The sequence below is a fragment of the Dioscorea cayenensis genome, unplaced genomic scaffold (assembly GCF_009730915.1).
Source record: "Dioscorea cayenensis subsp. rotundata cultivar TDr96_F1 unplaced genomic scaffold, TDr96_F1_v2_PseudoChromosome.rev07_lg8_w22 25.fasta BLBR01001777.1, whole genome shotgun sequence".
Classification (NCBI taxonomy): domain Eukaryota; kingdom Viridiplantae; phylum Streptophyta; class Magnoliopsida; order Dioscoreales; family Dioscoreaceae; genus Dioscorea; species Dioscorea cayenensis.
This window is the reverse complement of record NW_024088168.1, coordinates 1-13,335: the sequence shown is the minus strand read 5'-3', so window position 1 is coordinate 13,335 and position 13,335 is coordinate 1. Positions and strand designations below refer to the sequence as shown.

Sequence of the window (13,335 nt, the reverse complement as noted above, 5' to 3'; positions counted from 1 at the left end):
TCAGTTACGTATTGCTCATATGGTTATTATAAATATAAATTGCATGCCCTCTTGTGATGTCTTTGGAATATCAAATTTAGAAAATTCTATGTTTACATATTCGCTAATATATAATATAATTATGTATATATTATAAAATTAATTTTTTCTTATGTAGACATTAATAGAACTAAATTTTTAAGTAGAATGGAAAGTTAAGGAAGAGAAAAGAAATGAAGGGTTGAACTCTCATTTGATAGTTAAATTTTATGGAGTGAAGGAAATGAGGATTTTCTAATAAATTTTGTTTGCCTAAGGAAGGGAAGAGAAAAATAAAAGATATATAAAATAAAAATTACTTATTTTTATTTAAATACATAATAAAAATTCACAAGATTTAATTGATGCAAGATATTTGGAACCAACAATAAGGATCGAAGTAAAAAGTACAGTGATCGTTGGATCAAACTTATGAATTATGTAATTAATTATTAAGGGTATAAACTAATTATAAAGTCTTTGAGAGGTTTTTCACCCCGTTACTTCAAATCGGGGTCATAAAACGTGAGGTTTTGAGGAGTTAGAGTTATCTCCTCTTGGTTAATGTATCTATCCAAACGAGAGACTACTGCCATTCATGATATCTAAAACCCTCTTTGCTTTTTACTTTTCCTCAGTCGAGCCTCAATCTTAACATAACATTTATACTATGTTTTATCAATTTTACCATTGTTTCACTTTTTATTAAATTTCATGTTTTCCATTGAGATGTTAATCTCATTGAAGACAAGGAAGAAAACTCTCTCCTTACAAGAGCTAAATATAATTTATTAGATATAATTTATAAATACTAGGTGGTTGTTATTAAATATAATTTATTTAAAGTGATTAAATAGAAGTTTGGGAAATTAACATTTGTTTTTATTCATTAATTTGGTCAATAATCAATATGGTCCATTGTGACGGAGAAACAGCCAGAGAGACAGCAAAATTTCATTAGAAATAAATGGTGATGGGATGTATGTATATACTGGCATATATATATATATATATATTTAAAATTATTGGCACTTGTTTTAAAAGCATGGAGTGACATCGTGGAACTATATAAAATATTAAAAATTTATAAAAATATATATATATATATATAATTATAATAAGAGAAAATTATTTTTTAGTCCCTAAAAATTTCAAAACATCCTGCATGACGACCCTCCGACATTTAATTTACTGGGATACAGCTCCTTCTGTCGATGCTTATTTTTCAATCTCGATGACATTTCTTTTTCAATTAATCGCAACTACTCATTAATTTATTCTATTCTTACAACACGTATTTCATTGCTTAAAATATATAGCTCATTTAACATAGCTATGTTTGTTTAACCATATGCTTTTCATTTAATATATAGACATTTAGCTTTTAAAATTTCGATTTTCGCTCCAAAATTATAGGTTTACTAACTTTTAAAATTTGGTGTTTTCATTACATACATAAGTTTTTACTTAACATATAAAGACATTCTGCGCTTAAAATTGACTTTTACACTTAAAATTATGGGTTTCGCTTAAAATTTGTTGCTTTTAAGCAAAACGCGAGAGCCGCGTTAACGTCCTACATACCTACGCTTTTATGTGCCGTACGTATGTTTGAAAAATAACGATGTCGGAAAAAGGAAGGACGCTTTTCTAGGGAATACTCATCAGCTCATGTTTTTGTGCAAATCATGTAGACTTTGGAGTGACTTGCTCGTTTTCAGGTTATAATAAATATTTATTTTGTTTTTAAAAAATAAGTACTAAAATTATAGTAGAATGTGTCTACATCTTCTGAGTAAGAATTAGAGTGATTATCCCAGCTCTCCATTACAAAAAAAAATAATAATAATTGATAGTTTGTTATTATAATTATATATATATATATATAATAAATAAAAGGTATAATTATCAAAATAGTCGACATGTATTTTTCTCTCTCTCTCCTTTGATACTCACCTGCAATCCTTCGACCAGGTCCCACTTTGCAAACGTTCCCCACTTACTGTAAACGCCTCAATCTATACTTTTAAAAATGCACCTATTTCAGATCCCTCTACTGGGTAATAAAATAGAGGACTTGTTTGAGTATTTTAAAATAAGTGAACGCATTTTCAAAAGACAGGACTCAAATTCTGAAGAGTTTTAGAGAAAAACCCAAAAGAAGAGAGAGAAAATAGAGGGACTAATTAAGACATCATACCAATAAAAATAGATAAACTATAATTTTACTACAAAATAAAAGTTGCGTACAAATACATAAGTATAATAGAAAAATAACAACAAGCACTGGTGATTAATTTCTCTACGAGAACATTAGAAAAAATACTGTTGTCAAATAGAATCATCTTACTAGTAAGATTAGGGACTGAGTTGATTTATGAAAAAAAAAATTAGCAATGGATGAGGTGTATAAGAAGTTAAAGCTAGTTTTAATGGTGGATAGCACATCTTCTTATATATGTATGTATGTATGTGTTAATTGTTATTTATTTTTCTTCTGTATTTTTCCCTTTCCCTGTTCACTGATGATATGTGCCAACTCTACCGCTAATAGACATCTTTTTATTAATTATTATTAGAGGAATATATATACCTATGCATTAATAAGTGCTTTTGAATAATCCCAAAAATAATCTATGTGCACAATATATATTAAAGGGATATATGAGAAGAAGAGATTGGGTTATTGTTTATCCTAGTCATATATGCAGTGTCATTGCCAACAAAGGAACATAGTAATGGCCCTATCATGGTAATGACCCTAATCTATATATCTATATATATATATATATATATATATCTTGCCTTTGGATAGAGTCCTAAACATTTTTCCATATAAATAAATAATTCCTTAATTTTGTTATCCATATCTCTCCACTTCATATCATTGTTTAAAAGTCCATTCATTTCTCTTTTTCCTCCATCTTTAACTAACCATGCTTTGCATGGTAAGTGAACAAAGATTGAAGGTAAAGTGAAAAACAGATGGAAGTCTAAGGTTATATATATGAGTTTTATTTTTATTTTTGGATAGAAAATGGATAAAGTATTTTTGTTTTTTTTAATTGAAAAAGAAAGATGATATAAGACTATCAAAAAGGTGTATAAACCACTACTTTATATAAGTTTTATTCCATGGTTCTTTTTCTAATATATTGTTTTTATTTTTATTATTTAATAAATGAAGGTAAGTAATGAACTTTTAACTTTTGAGTTGGAATAGTTTCTCACTAAACACAAAAATTACTCTCACTGCTGGATTTAGCTCAATATCTTACAAGCTAGAATTTTTCAGTTCATTTTGATTACAGTTAGAAAATAGATCATAAATAAAGCCTTTCAAAGTCAATTAAGAATGGAGAAAGTAACGAATAAAGGTTTTTAAATTCTGAATAGGAGCGTTCCGACCTTCTACTTGGAAGAGGAATAAAATACCAACTCTGATATTGTAAGGATGGTCAGTAGGGAAGATCAAAGGAGAGTTTTTGCATTTTTAAAAATTGTCTAATAGAATAAAGATATTTCTGAACTATATGAAAAATTATTAAATACGATTAAATAGGATTAGAATAGGAATTTACTAATCTAAAAATTCTAGTGATTTTTTCACCCCTTCTTTCTCTCTAAAGTTTAACCCTATGAACTAAGGGAAATAAAGGTATCTTTTCCACATTCAAACCAGCATTCAACCAACCATTCTAACAACACAAAAGGGGAACATTAGTGAAGAGCTTGCCCATGAAGTTGTTTCTTCTAGGGCCCTCACCCTTTTCCTTTCTCTTCATTGTCCTTTTCCTTCTCTTTAATTTTTCCCTTTCTCTCTGTTATGTTTTGCTTCCTTTTTCCTTCTTATTTAGTCCTTGCAACAACACCTCTCTTGTAAGGAATTTCATATCATTTATTGCCATTTTTAATACTTTCATACTAGACACCAAATGCACATTTCATTGTTTAAGGAGTGGTAGGTGCCACTCACCTTTCTCTTCTCTACATTGATTGATGAATTTTACTTCTAAGATTAATTAGTATATATTAAACTTTTGATTATCACTTTATCTATCATTTGGTAGTATAATTTTTACATTGAAATAATTGCATTTTTTTTGTTTGATGTTATGACAATGTCTTGTCTTCATAAGGACTTAATTGTATGATTTTCATTGTGATTAGGGGCCACCTTCATGATGGTTCAACAACTATTTTGCATGCACATTTTATTCAAGGGACCAAATTTATATGTCTTCATCTCATTATACATGATGTTGATCAGGAGTTAAGTGGTATTGATCCAACGACTAGGAAACAACCATGATGTTGCCATGTTTTTAATAATAATAATAATAATAATGAAAAATTTGACAAGAGTCCTAATTTTTATTTTTATTTTTTTAACTCTTTTGCTTTGGGTCCCAAAGATATATATATATATATATATAAAGAACAATGAGATCTATAAGAGAAAACATGCATCAAAAGCATACAAGTATCTCATGATAATGAGATAAAGAAGGAGATGATGATCCTCTCAATATAAAACAAAGAAAGAAAAGCCAAGGTTGGTCTAGATTGCACTTGCTCTCTCCTAGCCCCTTAACTTGAGTCTCTTTTCTTATCTTGAATTGAAGCTTTATGCTTTGCTTGTGTTGTTCCTTGTAATACTTCCTTTTTGTGAACATTATTATAAGTCAAGATATATAAATCAATGCATCTTTTTCCTTCTCAATATCTAATCATCATGATGATAATTGTAAAATGATAACGTTGGTTTTTTTTCATTTTTTTTTATTAGTGCAGTGGTTGAGTTATTAAAGGGGCGGGGATTTTGTTATTGGTAAAAACATAATATTTCAATCACTTTAAATAAATAATTTTTAATTCAATTTTTTGTGTATTAAAAAAAACACATTCCCAGAAAAAAATTACTTTTTATAGAGTTCTTAGTATTTTCGTTTGGACTGGGTTTTAAATCTTGTGATTTTTAAAAACCCACGGGTCAAAAGATCTTTTTAAAAATCTAAAGTTTTTTTAATCATTTATAAAAATTAATAAAAATGAATGCTAAGAATTGTTTTTTTTCTTCTTTTTTTTAATGATTGATGTAAATGTGCCAAGATCCTTCTACAAGAATGCATAAAGAGGTAGTCAGACAAGCCCATGTGAAAGCATAGAACTCAAGGCACTCAAGACAATTGAAAAGAACTCCTTAGAGCAAACCTTTTGTTCTCTTTTGCACTATGTGAGATAACTTTCACGTTATAAATTTTTGCAATAAAAAAAACACTTAAATTTTATTAAAAAATAAAAAAAATTGATGAAAAAAATTTCAAAATTAACAATGTCACTATAAATGCAAGTCATATCAGAGTGTTAAACAAATGGACTAGTACAAAGATCAAAGAAAAGGTCAATGTTTATAATTGCATGGTAATGATATTTCTTCTAGAAATATTAGCTAATGCTATGATTAACTCTTTGATTAATCACTGGAAAAGGATTAAAAGGATTGAACAAAGTTAATATCAACCAAAGATAAGTTAATTACAGAACAATTGAGAGACATAAACAGGTGGCATGCTAGACCAAACATTAGTCATGGTCTAGACAAAGACATCAATTATAATTATCATGCTTAACTTTGTTGAGAGGTTGTTGTGTATCTTTCCAAATTATTTAATCATAAGTTTGTGTATTTTTCAATATTTATTAGTAGCAAACGTTCATATATATATACATATAAAAATTAAGCGCCAACGGATCTTTGGTCCAGTAACATGTGAGAATTTTATAATCCAAATTCAATACCCGTTAAATGAAAGTACACATTCAACACCAGGGCAAATTTTTTATTTTTTATTTTACAAATATAAAAAGAGCACATTCTGATGTTGTTGTTTTATTTTTTAAAGTCTTTGGTTCATATCATTATCAATAATATTTGTCAAGTAGAATTATGTCTAATCAAATTATCCTTTGTTCATAATTTGAAATTTTAATGAGATGATGTATACATAAATTCACTATTAATTAGGGTGCGAGCCTGTATGATTTATATCATTTAACTGCATATATTATTCATTACCAGATGAATGAGTTAATTTTGTTTAAAATTAGTGAGTGAGAGAGTGAGAGGGAGTCATGAGAGATAGCATGTGCTAAGGATGCTAGCCTGTATAATTTAATTTATTAAGAAGTAATCTCCATTTGTCTGGATTAATTAATCTTGATTAGTATTTAAAATTGTTATTTTGCATCTACCAATAAGAAAATCACATGTGGATAAAAAAAAATTACAAAAAAAAAAAGTTGAAGTGTCTTTGATGTCATGCAGCACTGTCTTTATTGGTGGGTTTTTTCCCGGGGCCCTGAACTCATCTTTTGGTTCCCCCTTATTTCATCACAAGCACTTCCTTCCACTACTATAACTAAGTCACTAACCAAAAGAGAAAGAAAGGAATTTGCTTTTTTCACCTCCCTTTAATTTTTTACTACAAATCATGCAAATATATTTCATATATATATATATATATATATAATTAGAGAGATAGAGATAATAAAAATAAAAAATAATCACTTTCCAAATTTAGCAATGAACTTTGTCAATCCAATCAAAACAAAAGAATGAAACTCACCATGCATTGTTTATGTTCTTCTTTCTTCTTCTTCTTCTTCTTCAAAATTACTTTCCAAACTCATTAGTGAATATCAAATTAAACTCCACAAAATTCATTTCCAAGACAAATATTAATAATAAAAAAAATCAAAAATTACATTAAAATCAATTTCCAAATTTAGGAAATAAACTAGCTAGTTCAATAAAACACATGCATGAAGAAACTCATCATGCATTGTCTATCTTCCTTCTTCTCCTTCTTCTTCTTCTTCTTCTTCTTCTTCTTCAAAAATTATTTTCCAAATTCACTAATGAACATCAAAGTAAACTCCACATAATTCATGTACATAAAGAAACTCACTACTTCTTGATCACAAACATTATTTTAAAAAAAAAACAAGAAAAAAAGAAAAGAAAAGAAAAGAAACATCACACACTATGCTCCCACAACAAAGGCTGATGATCCTCAAGCCTAAAGCCAATATCATCATCATCCAAAGAAGAGTTGCTGAACCAAGAAGAAGAAGAAGCAGGAGAAGAATAGATCAAAAGGTCAGGGAGATCAAACAAAGCATCATCATCATAATCATAATGATCGATATCGGTATCGGCTTCAACCTCAGGCAAATTAGTTTTCTCAACATTAATACTGAAGGTGGTCTGGGCTGCTTTGGCAGCAGCAGCTTGAATGTCTTTAGGAGAGGAAGTAGCAGGCCGAGGAAGAGCAGAAGCGAGTTCGGGGAAGTTGAGGAATGCTGCTTGACCTTTGATTGTGAGAGCGGCGACGTCGTGAGCACGGGCAGCCATTTCTGCTGTAGGGAATGTGCCAAGCCAAATTCTTGATTTCTTTCGGGGTTCTCTAATCTCCGAAACCCATTTTCCCCAGTTGCGCATGCGAACTCCTCGATATAGTGGAGGAGGATTGTTCTTGCTCTTGTTCATGTTGTTGTTGTTGTTGTTGTTGTTGTTGTTATTGTTATTGTTGTTAGTCATGTTGAGGTTGATGTTGTTTGTGGTGGTGGTGGTGTTTCTTGATCTTTTGTTGGAGTGTTTGGAGGAGGAAGAGGATGATGATGAAGAGGAGGAGGAAGAAGAAGAAGAAGAAGAAGAAGAAGAAGAAGAAGAAGAGGATTGTTGTTGATGTTGTTGTTGATGATGATGATGATGATGGAGTTCCATGAAAAGAAGGGAAGGGAAGAAGGGATGTGGGTTTGTTGTGTTGGTTATGTGATTGAGGTAGGGGTTTTTAAGGAAGAGGAGTGTGAGAAGAGAAGGGGGGCCATTGGAGCAAAAGGAAGAGGGTGTAGTTGGGGGGTGTTACTCATTGCTTGGTTTGAATGGAGTTATTGTGAGAGTGAGTCACTGAGTGTCTGAGTGTACATGGGAATCACTCTCTCTGTCTCTCTCACTCACACACACATTTATTTTATTTATTTATTTATTTATTTTACCAATTAAAAGTATGTATAATTTTTAACAACTTAATATGATAAATTTGTGAGTTTTAATTTTGCTCTATAACCATTGCTATAATATGGTAATTAATTGTATTTCATTCTCCTCTCAAGTAAAAAGTTGATCGAGTATTTGAATTCTATATATCCATGGTTTGATCATATTTCTTAAAAAAAAGATTTTACTTTTGACTTGAGAGATTAGATCTTTTGGTTAGTATTATGTGATAATAAAAAAAATTAATGATTTTTTTAATTTATTGTTATATCATAAGTATGTAATAAGATATTTGCTAGATTTTAATATTCTTAGTACGTAGTATGTGCTCTAAGGAAAGAAAAACATGACCTATATAATTTTATATTAGATTTTTAATTTAAAAAAGAAAGGGAAGAAGAAGAAGAAGAGTTTGATTGTTATATATGAGCATTTAAGGTGTCCTTGATATATGAAATAAAACCAAGAGATTCAATATAAATGCTATGATAATACTAGAAAGAGTGAATATTATTATGTTGCTAGAAAAGTTAGATGTGATGAGTGTTTCTCATTTTTCTCATTTCTTATATGTCATGTACCTCTTGCTTTTTAATCATTGGCTCATTGATGCTATATTATGCTTGATCTATTTGGTTTGATGGTGAACAAACATGAAGAACTTGATTATATGTACTTGGCTTTCACCATTGAGCCATGCATTCAGGCATGTAATTCATTTATCCATGCATGCATGCATATGCATGAATGGGTCTTTAGTGCAATGCATGGCAAGCTTGAAAATGGGAACTAGCATGGTTGTTAACTTGTCTTGTCTAGTGTCTTACCTCAACTCATCATCATCAAAACAAAATAAAAAATACCACTTGTTCATCTTGCAAGGACAAACAACCAAATTTCTTAAGAGCTATAATGACATGGAAAGCTATGTCTAAGATTCCCAAACACTGTTTGCATCCAAAGAAAAAACCTTCTTGTGAGTTGGTACCTTTGCTATTAATTTTGGATCAATGTTCTTCATCTCTTAATTAACTACTCTTACTTTAATCTTAACTAGTGTTTGACTATTAATTTATACTCATATTAATTACATTTATTCAACTGTTAAGATTATTTAACATTGGCATATAATGTATATACTCCACAAATGATGCACTAGTTTAATTAGGATAGCCAACTAACCAAGTGTGTTTGTTAGCCTTAGAATAAGACTTTAAATAAGTTAGTCCCACATGGGGCTCACCTTTAATTGATAAACAAACAACAACATTAATAAATGATGTATGGCTCCATTGCTTCTTTTTTGAATAATAATTATTTATAGTACACCTTGACCATTGAATCTACTTGACAACCTCCAATGTAGGAAAGACATTGGCAACTAGGATTTGTAATTGTATTTTACCAAGTCATATGCTGCTTTGCTAACACTTGTATTTGTCTATGGTCATGGTTTTTGTTTGTTTATTTGTATTTATCATTGCATTGCTTGATAGAGACAAAATTCCAAATAACTTGATTGAATATGTTTTATATTATTATTATTATTATTATTATTATTATTATTATTATTATTATTATTTTTTAGATGAATAAATATTTCCTTTGGAAAAGTTGTGTATTTTGATTAAATAATTTTTATATAATATATATTTGTTGACAAAATCAAAGAATTGCAAGAGAAAAAAAAAACAAGAAGTCAAAACAAATATACAAGATTTACAAGGTTCAGTGATATGTCTACGTCCTCAGGAGTAGATAGGTTATATTTCTCTTATTATGAAAAAATTAGAGTTCTATGAATTTATATAATAAAACCCTACTCCATACAATATTTCTGTATATGAGTTATATATGACAATATCTTCATTGGTTGTATATATCTATTAAGTTTTAAGATATGTATCATCGTATTCTGAAAGCGATCTGATTTATATATATGACAAGCTAGCTTTGGCCAAAAAATATAATTGGATTATAAGTAATGTATGTTTCATGTTAAATAATATGGCATCACATCAATTAAATTTCCATACAACCATTACATAAAGGAAGTATATATTTTGAAAACACTATTGTTAAACATTTATGTTTTTGTAATCTTATATTTTTCCTCCTATCTAATTTTATCTACTTTTCAAATTCACCGCTATTTTAAAGTTATAAAATCCTCATAATGATATTCATTTACTATGTTCAAATTAATATATACCTTGTGTTACATATTAAACACACCTATATTATATTATGGTAGTCCTCTATATATGATGAATCATAATTTTAAATAATTTAATCAAGATACATGATCAATTTATTTATATTTAAAACAAACAACTTTTTTGGTCGATTGGTACTTTGTCCTTTTATGCAGGGTGCTCGTGTCTTATCAAGGAGGGGACTTCAAATTTAACTTATTTAGGTAAGAACGTAGGTGTACTTGTTACATGAGTGATTTAACTCCATATTTATATATGTCGCTGCCAGTGATTGACATGTGTGGTTTGTTAGAGGGCCCATATTCTTTAGGCCCATATTGTTTCAAAACATTCCTACTAAAGGTTTAGTACTAGCATGCTTTACATACTGAAATTCATCTACTTTTATATATAGATTATTCATTATCCTTTAACCTCGCTTTTAGTGGTTATGCTTCTTAGAAATTCGAACTCAGCGTAGGGCGCATGGTGCGGACACAGTACTGCAGTTATTGCAGGTGCTTGATCCATGCCTAGGTTTTTGCCCTTTTATCTTATGTTTAAAAATTTAATTTTTGCGCCTTTTTTTAAAGAAACGACTTCACGGCCGTCTCTCCTCCCTCCGTGACCCTTCGAGAACCGGGCCAGTTCTGCGGCTCTTCGTCAGTCCGCCTTCCGGCTATTCGTCCCCTATTAAAAACCACGATCCATCCCAGATTCAATCCCGGAGAACAACGCCCTATCCGTGTTCCCTGTCATGACTGCAAAAGGAGGCGGAAATTGTTCTTGGGCGAGCAGCTCTCCTGCCTCGGTCCCCGATCATCCCTGTCTCTGTTTCTACTCCAACATTAGATCAAAATTTCCAACAATTGTACGCATTTCTTAAATATATATATATATATATATATATATATATATGAAGTCATAACAATAATGTAATTCATATTCTCTATATTTTTTAAATGTTATGAAATACCTTCTATTCTACTGGTTAACTTAGAAAAATCATGTTGTATATGTTAATTGTTATAAACCACAAAAAAAAATTCTTTTTTTAAATAAAAATTCTTTAATTGGCAATATATAATATATGTGCATGCAACTACCATATTGTCCTACTTATTTACTAGCTAGAAAGATGCTAGAAATGAACACACATGTCCACAAGCTAAACCAAAACCATCAAGATATATATCTCCAATAAGTTGTTGGAGTCAAATTAGAAGGGAGTTAATTAAGTCACAATTCATGGCTTTAAATAATTTAGAGTTTTATATTTATATATATTTGTGATTTCTTATATGATCTTTATTGCAAGCTATCAAATGTTGTTGTCTTTGGTCCACCAACTTAAAAATGGACAGGGACTCAAGTCCATCCCTTAAGTGTGTGGCCTTAAAAAGGCCAACAAAGATGTTTATATCTCTCATGATGATGAAGAAGAAGAGGAAGAAGATAAAAACAAAGCCAAGGACTTGGTTTTAATCAAGTTGGTATACTTTATGTGAATGATCTTCTTCATTAATTTTTGGCAAGGTTTGGTTGTTGATTTTTCACATGCTTCTTATGGTTGGGAGGAGAAAGTAAGTGGCTCTCAACTAATCATTTGTGTATTTTTATTTTATTTATACTTTGATATTAAAAATGTAATTGAAAAAAAAAAAAAAATCAAAGTCGGATATCGGTTTAAATATGATTTGATGGGAGATTTTTTTTGGAGTAATAGTCGTTTTCATCGATCCATCGATCTATAATATGATAAATGTAATGTCATATTTTATAGTAAATTTAAAATATGAAAAAGAGGAATGTTTTTTTTTCCTTAATTTTTAATAATAAAAAAATAGAGTTCCCTTTGACTTTTATACTGAAGAATATGAAAACAAATAATAGGAGCAATCATGTTATTTCCTAAAATTCATTTGGAATTATATGAATGATTTACATGACTGAGTCTTACAATTTATATACTTTTTTTTTAATTATTTTATTTTTGAAATAAAAGACATCATCATGAATGAAGAATCGATTATAAGAACATATGAAAAAAATTTTAGTTATTAAAATATGGAAAAAATCATTTGATTTTCAAACATTATAGGAGAAAACAACACTATATTCAGTATTAAAACTAATGGGCTGTGGACCTGTGCCTATGTTTTGCTTGTCTTGGGCCTTCAATATTTTATTAATTTAAGCCCTTAAACTTTTGGCCCAATAGTGACTTGGGCCGGTACTACAAATTACAAGCGGTTTTTACTTGCCACACCCCTGAAACATAGCAAAATTATCACCGCTTCACTTTTTTACTATTTTATTTATATAAATTTTCTTTTGTAATATATATATATATACTTAATTTTAAAAAAGAAATATTGAGTTTTTCTATTAAAAATAAATAAATATGACTTACATGTAGTTGTGTACATACAAAAATTTAATTTGTTAAAAAAATAAAAAATATTTTTAGCAATTATTTGTGAAAAAGGGCTTTGTGTTTGGTTGTAGTAAGAGATTTTTTTAAATATTTTAATTAAAAAACCCTAGACTAATTATAATTTAATTAATAATATTAAATTTTTAATATTTTAAAAATAAAAATAGATATTTTCAACTTTCTTAAAAAGTAAATTTTAAATGTATTTTTTTAATATATTTTTTAAAAATTTGATTAGAATAACTAATCATAAAGTGAAGACAAAGTGTTATTAAGCTTGTAAATGCGTTTCATATCTGTACTCTGATTTAAAATTTTAAATGAGAGTACTTATCACCTAATACTAAAAAAAAAAAAAAATCCAATCTATACTTAAAATTTGAAATACTTGATAAGCACTCATCCAATAACTACTAATCCCAAATTAACACACGTATATATCAATGTAAATACAATTATAATTGAGGGTTTAAATCAAAATGTTTATTTATTTAATTCGAAAAAAACCCTTATAAAAGGCTGGTAAACATGTTCGGGGATTTGAGCTCCTCCCAAACTCGAATCCCTAATTTGTCTCTCTTTTCCCTTTTGAAGCCCTAGATCGAAGAGATCGGAGAGCTAGT

At 29.1% G+C, this 13,335-nt stretch overlaps 1 protein-coding gene across 1 annotated transcript; it reads right to left on the bottom strand.

Moving 5' to 3' along the window:
• Nucleotides 1-6,714: 6,714 nt before the first annotated feature.
• Nucleotides 6,715-7,936, bottom strand: LOC120256980 (ethylene-responsive transcription factor ERF039-like). The gene has a single exon (XM_039264626.1). It carries the CDS (start codon nucleotides 7,805-7,807, stop codon nucleotides 7,058-7,060), a length of 750 nt encoding a protein of 249 aa, XP_039120560.1. The 5' UTR covers nucleotides 7,808-7,936; the 3' UTR covers nucleotides 6,715-7,057.
• Between the last annotated feature and the right edge of the window lie 5,399 nt (nucleotides 7,937-13,335).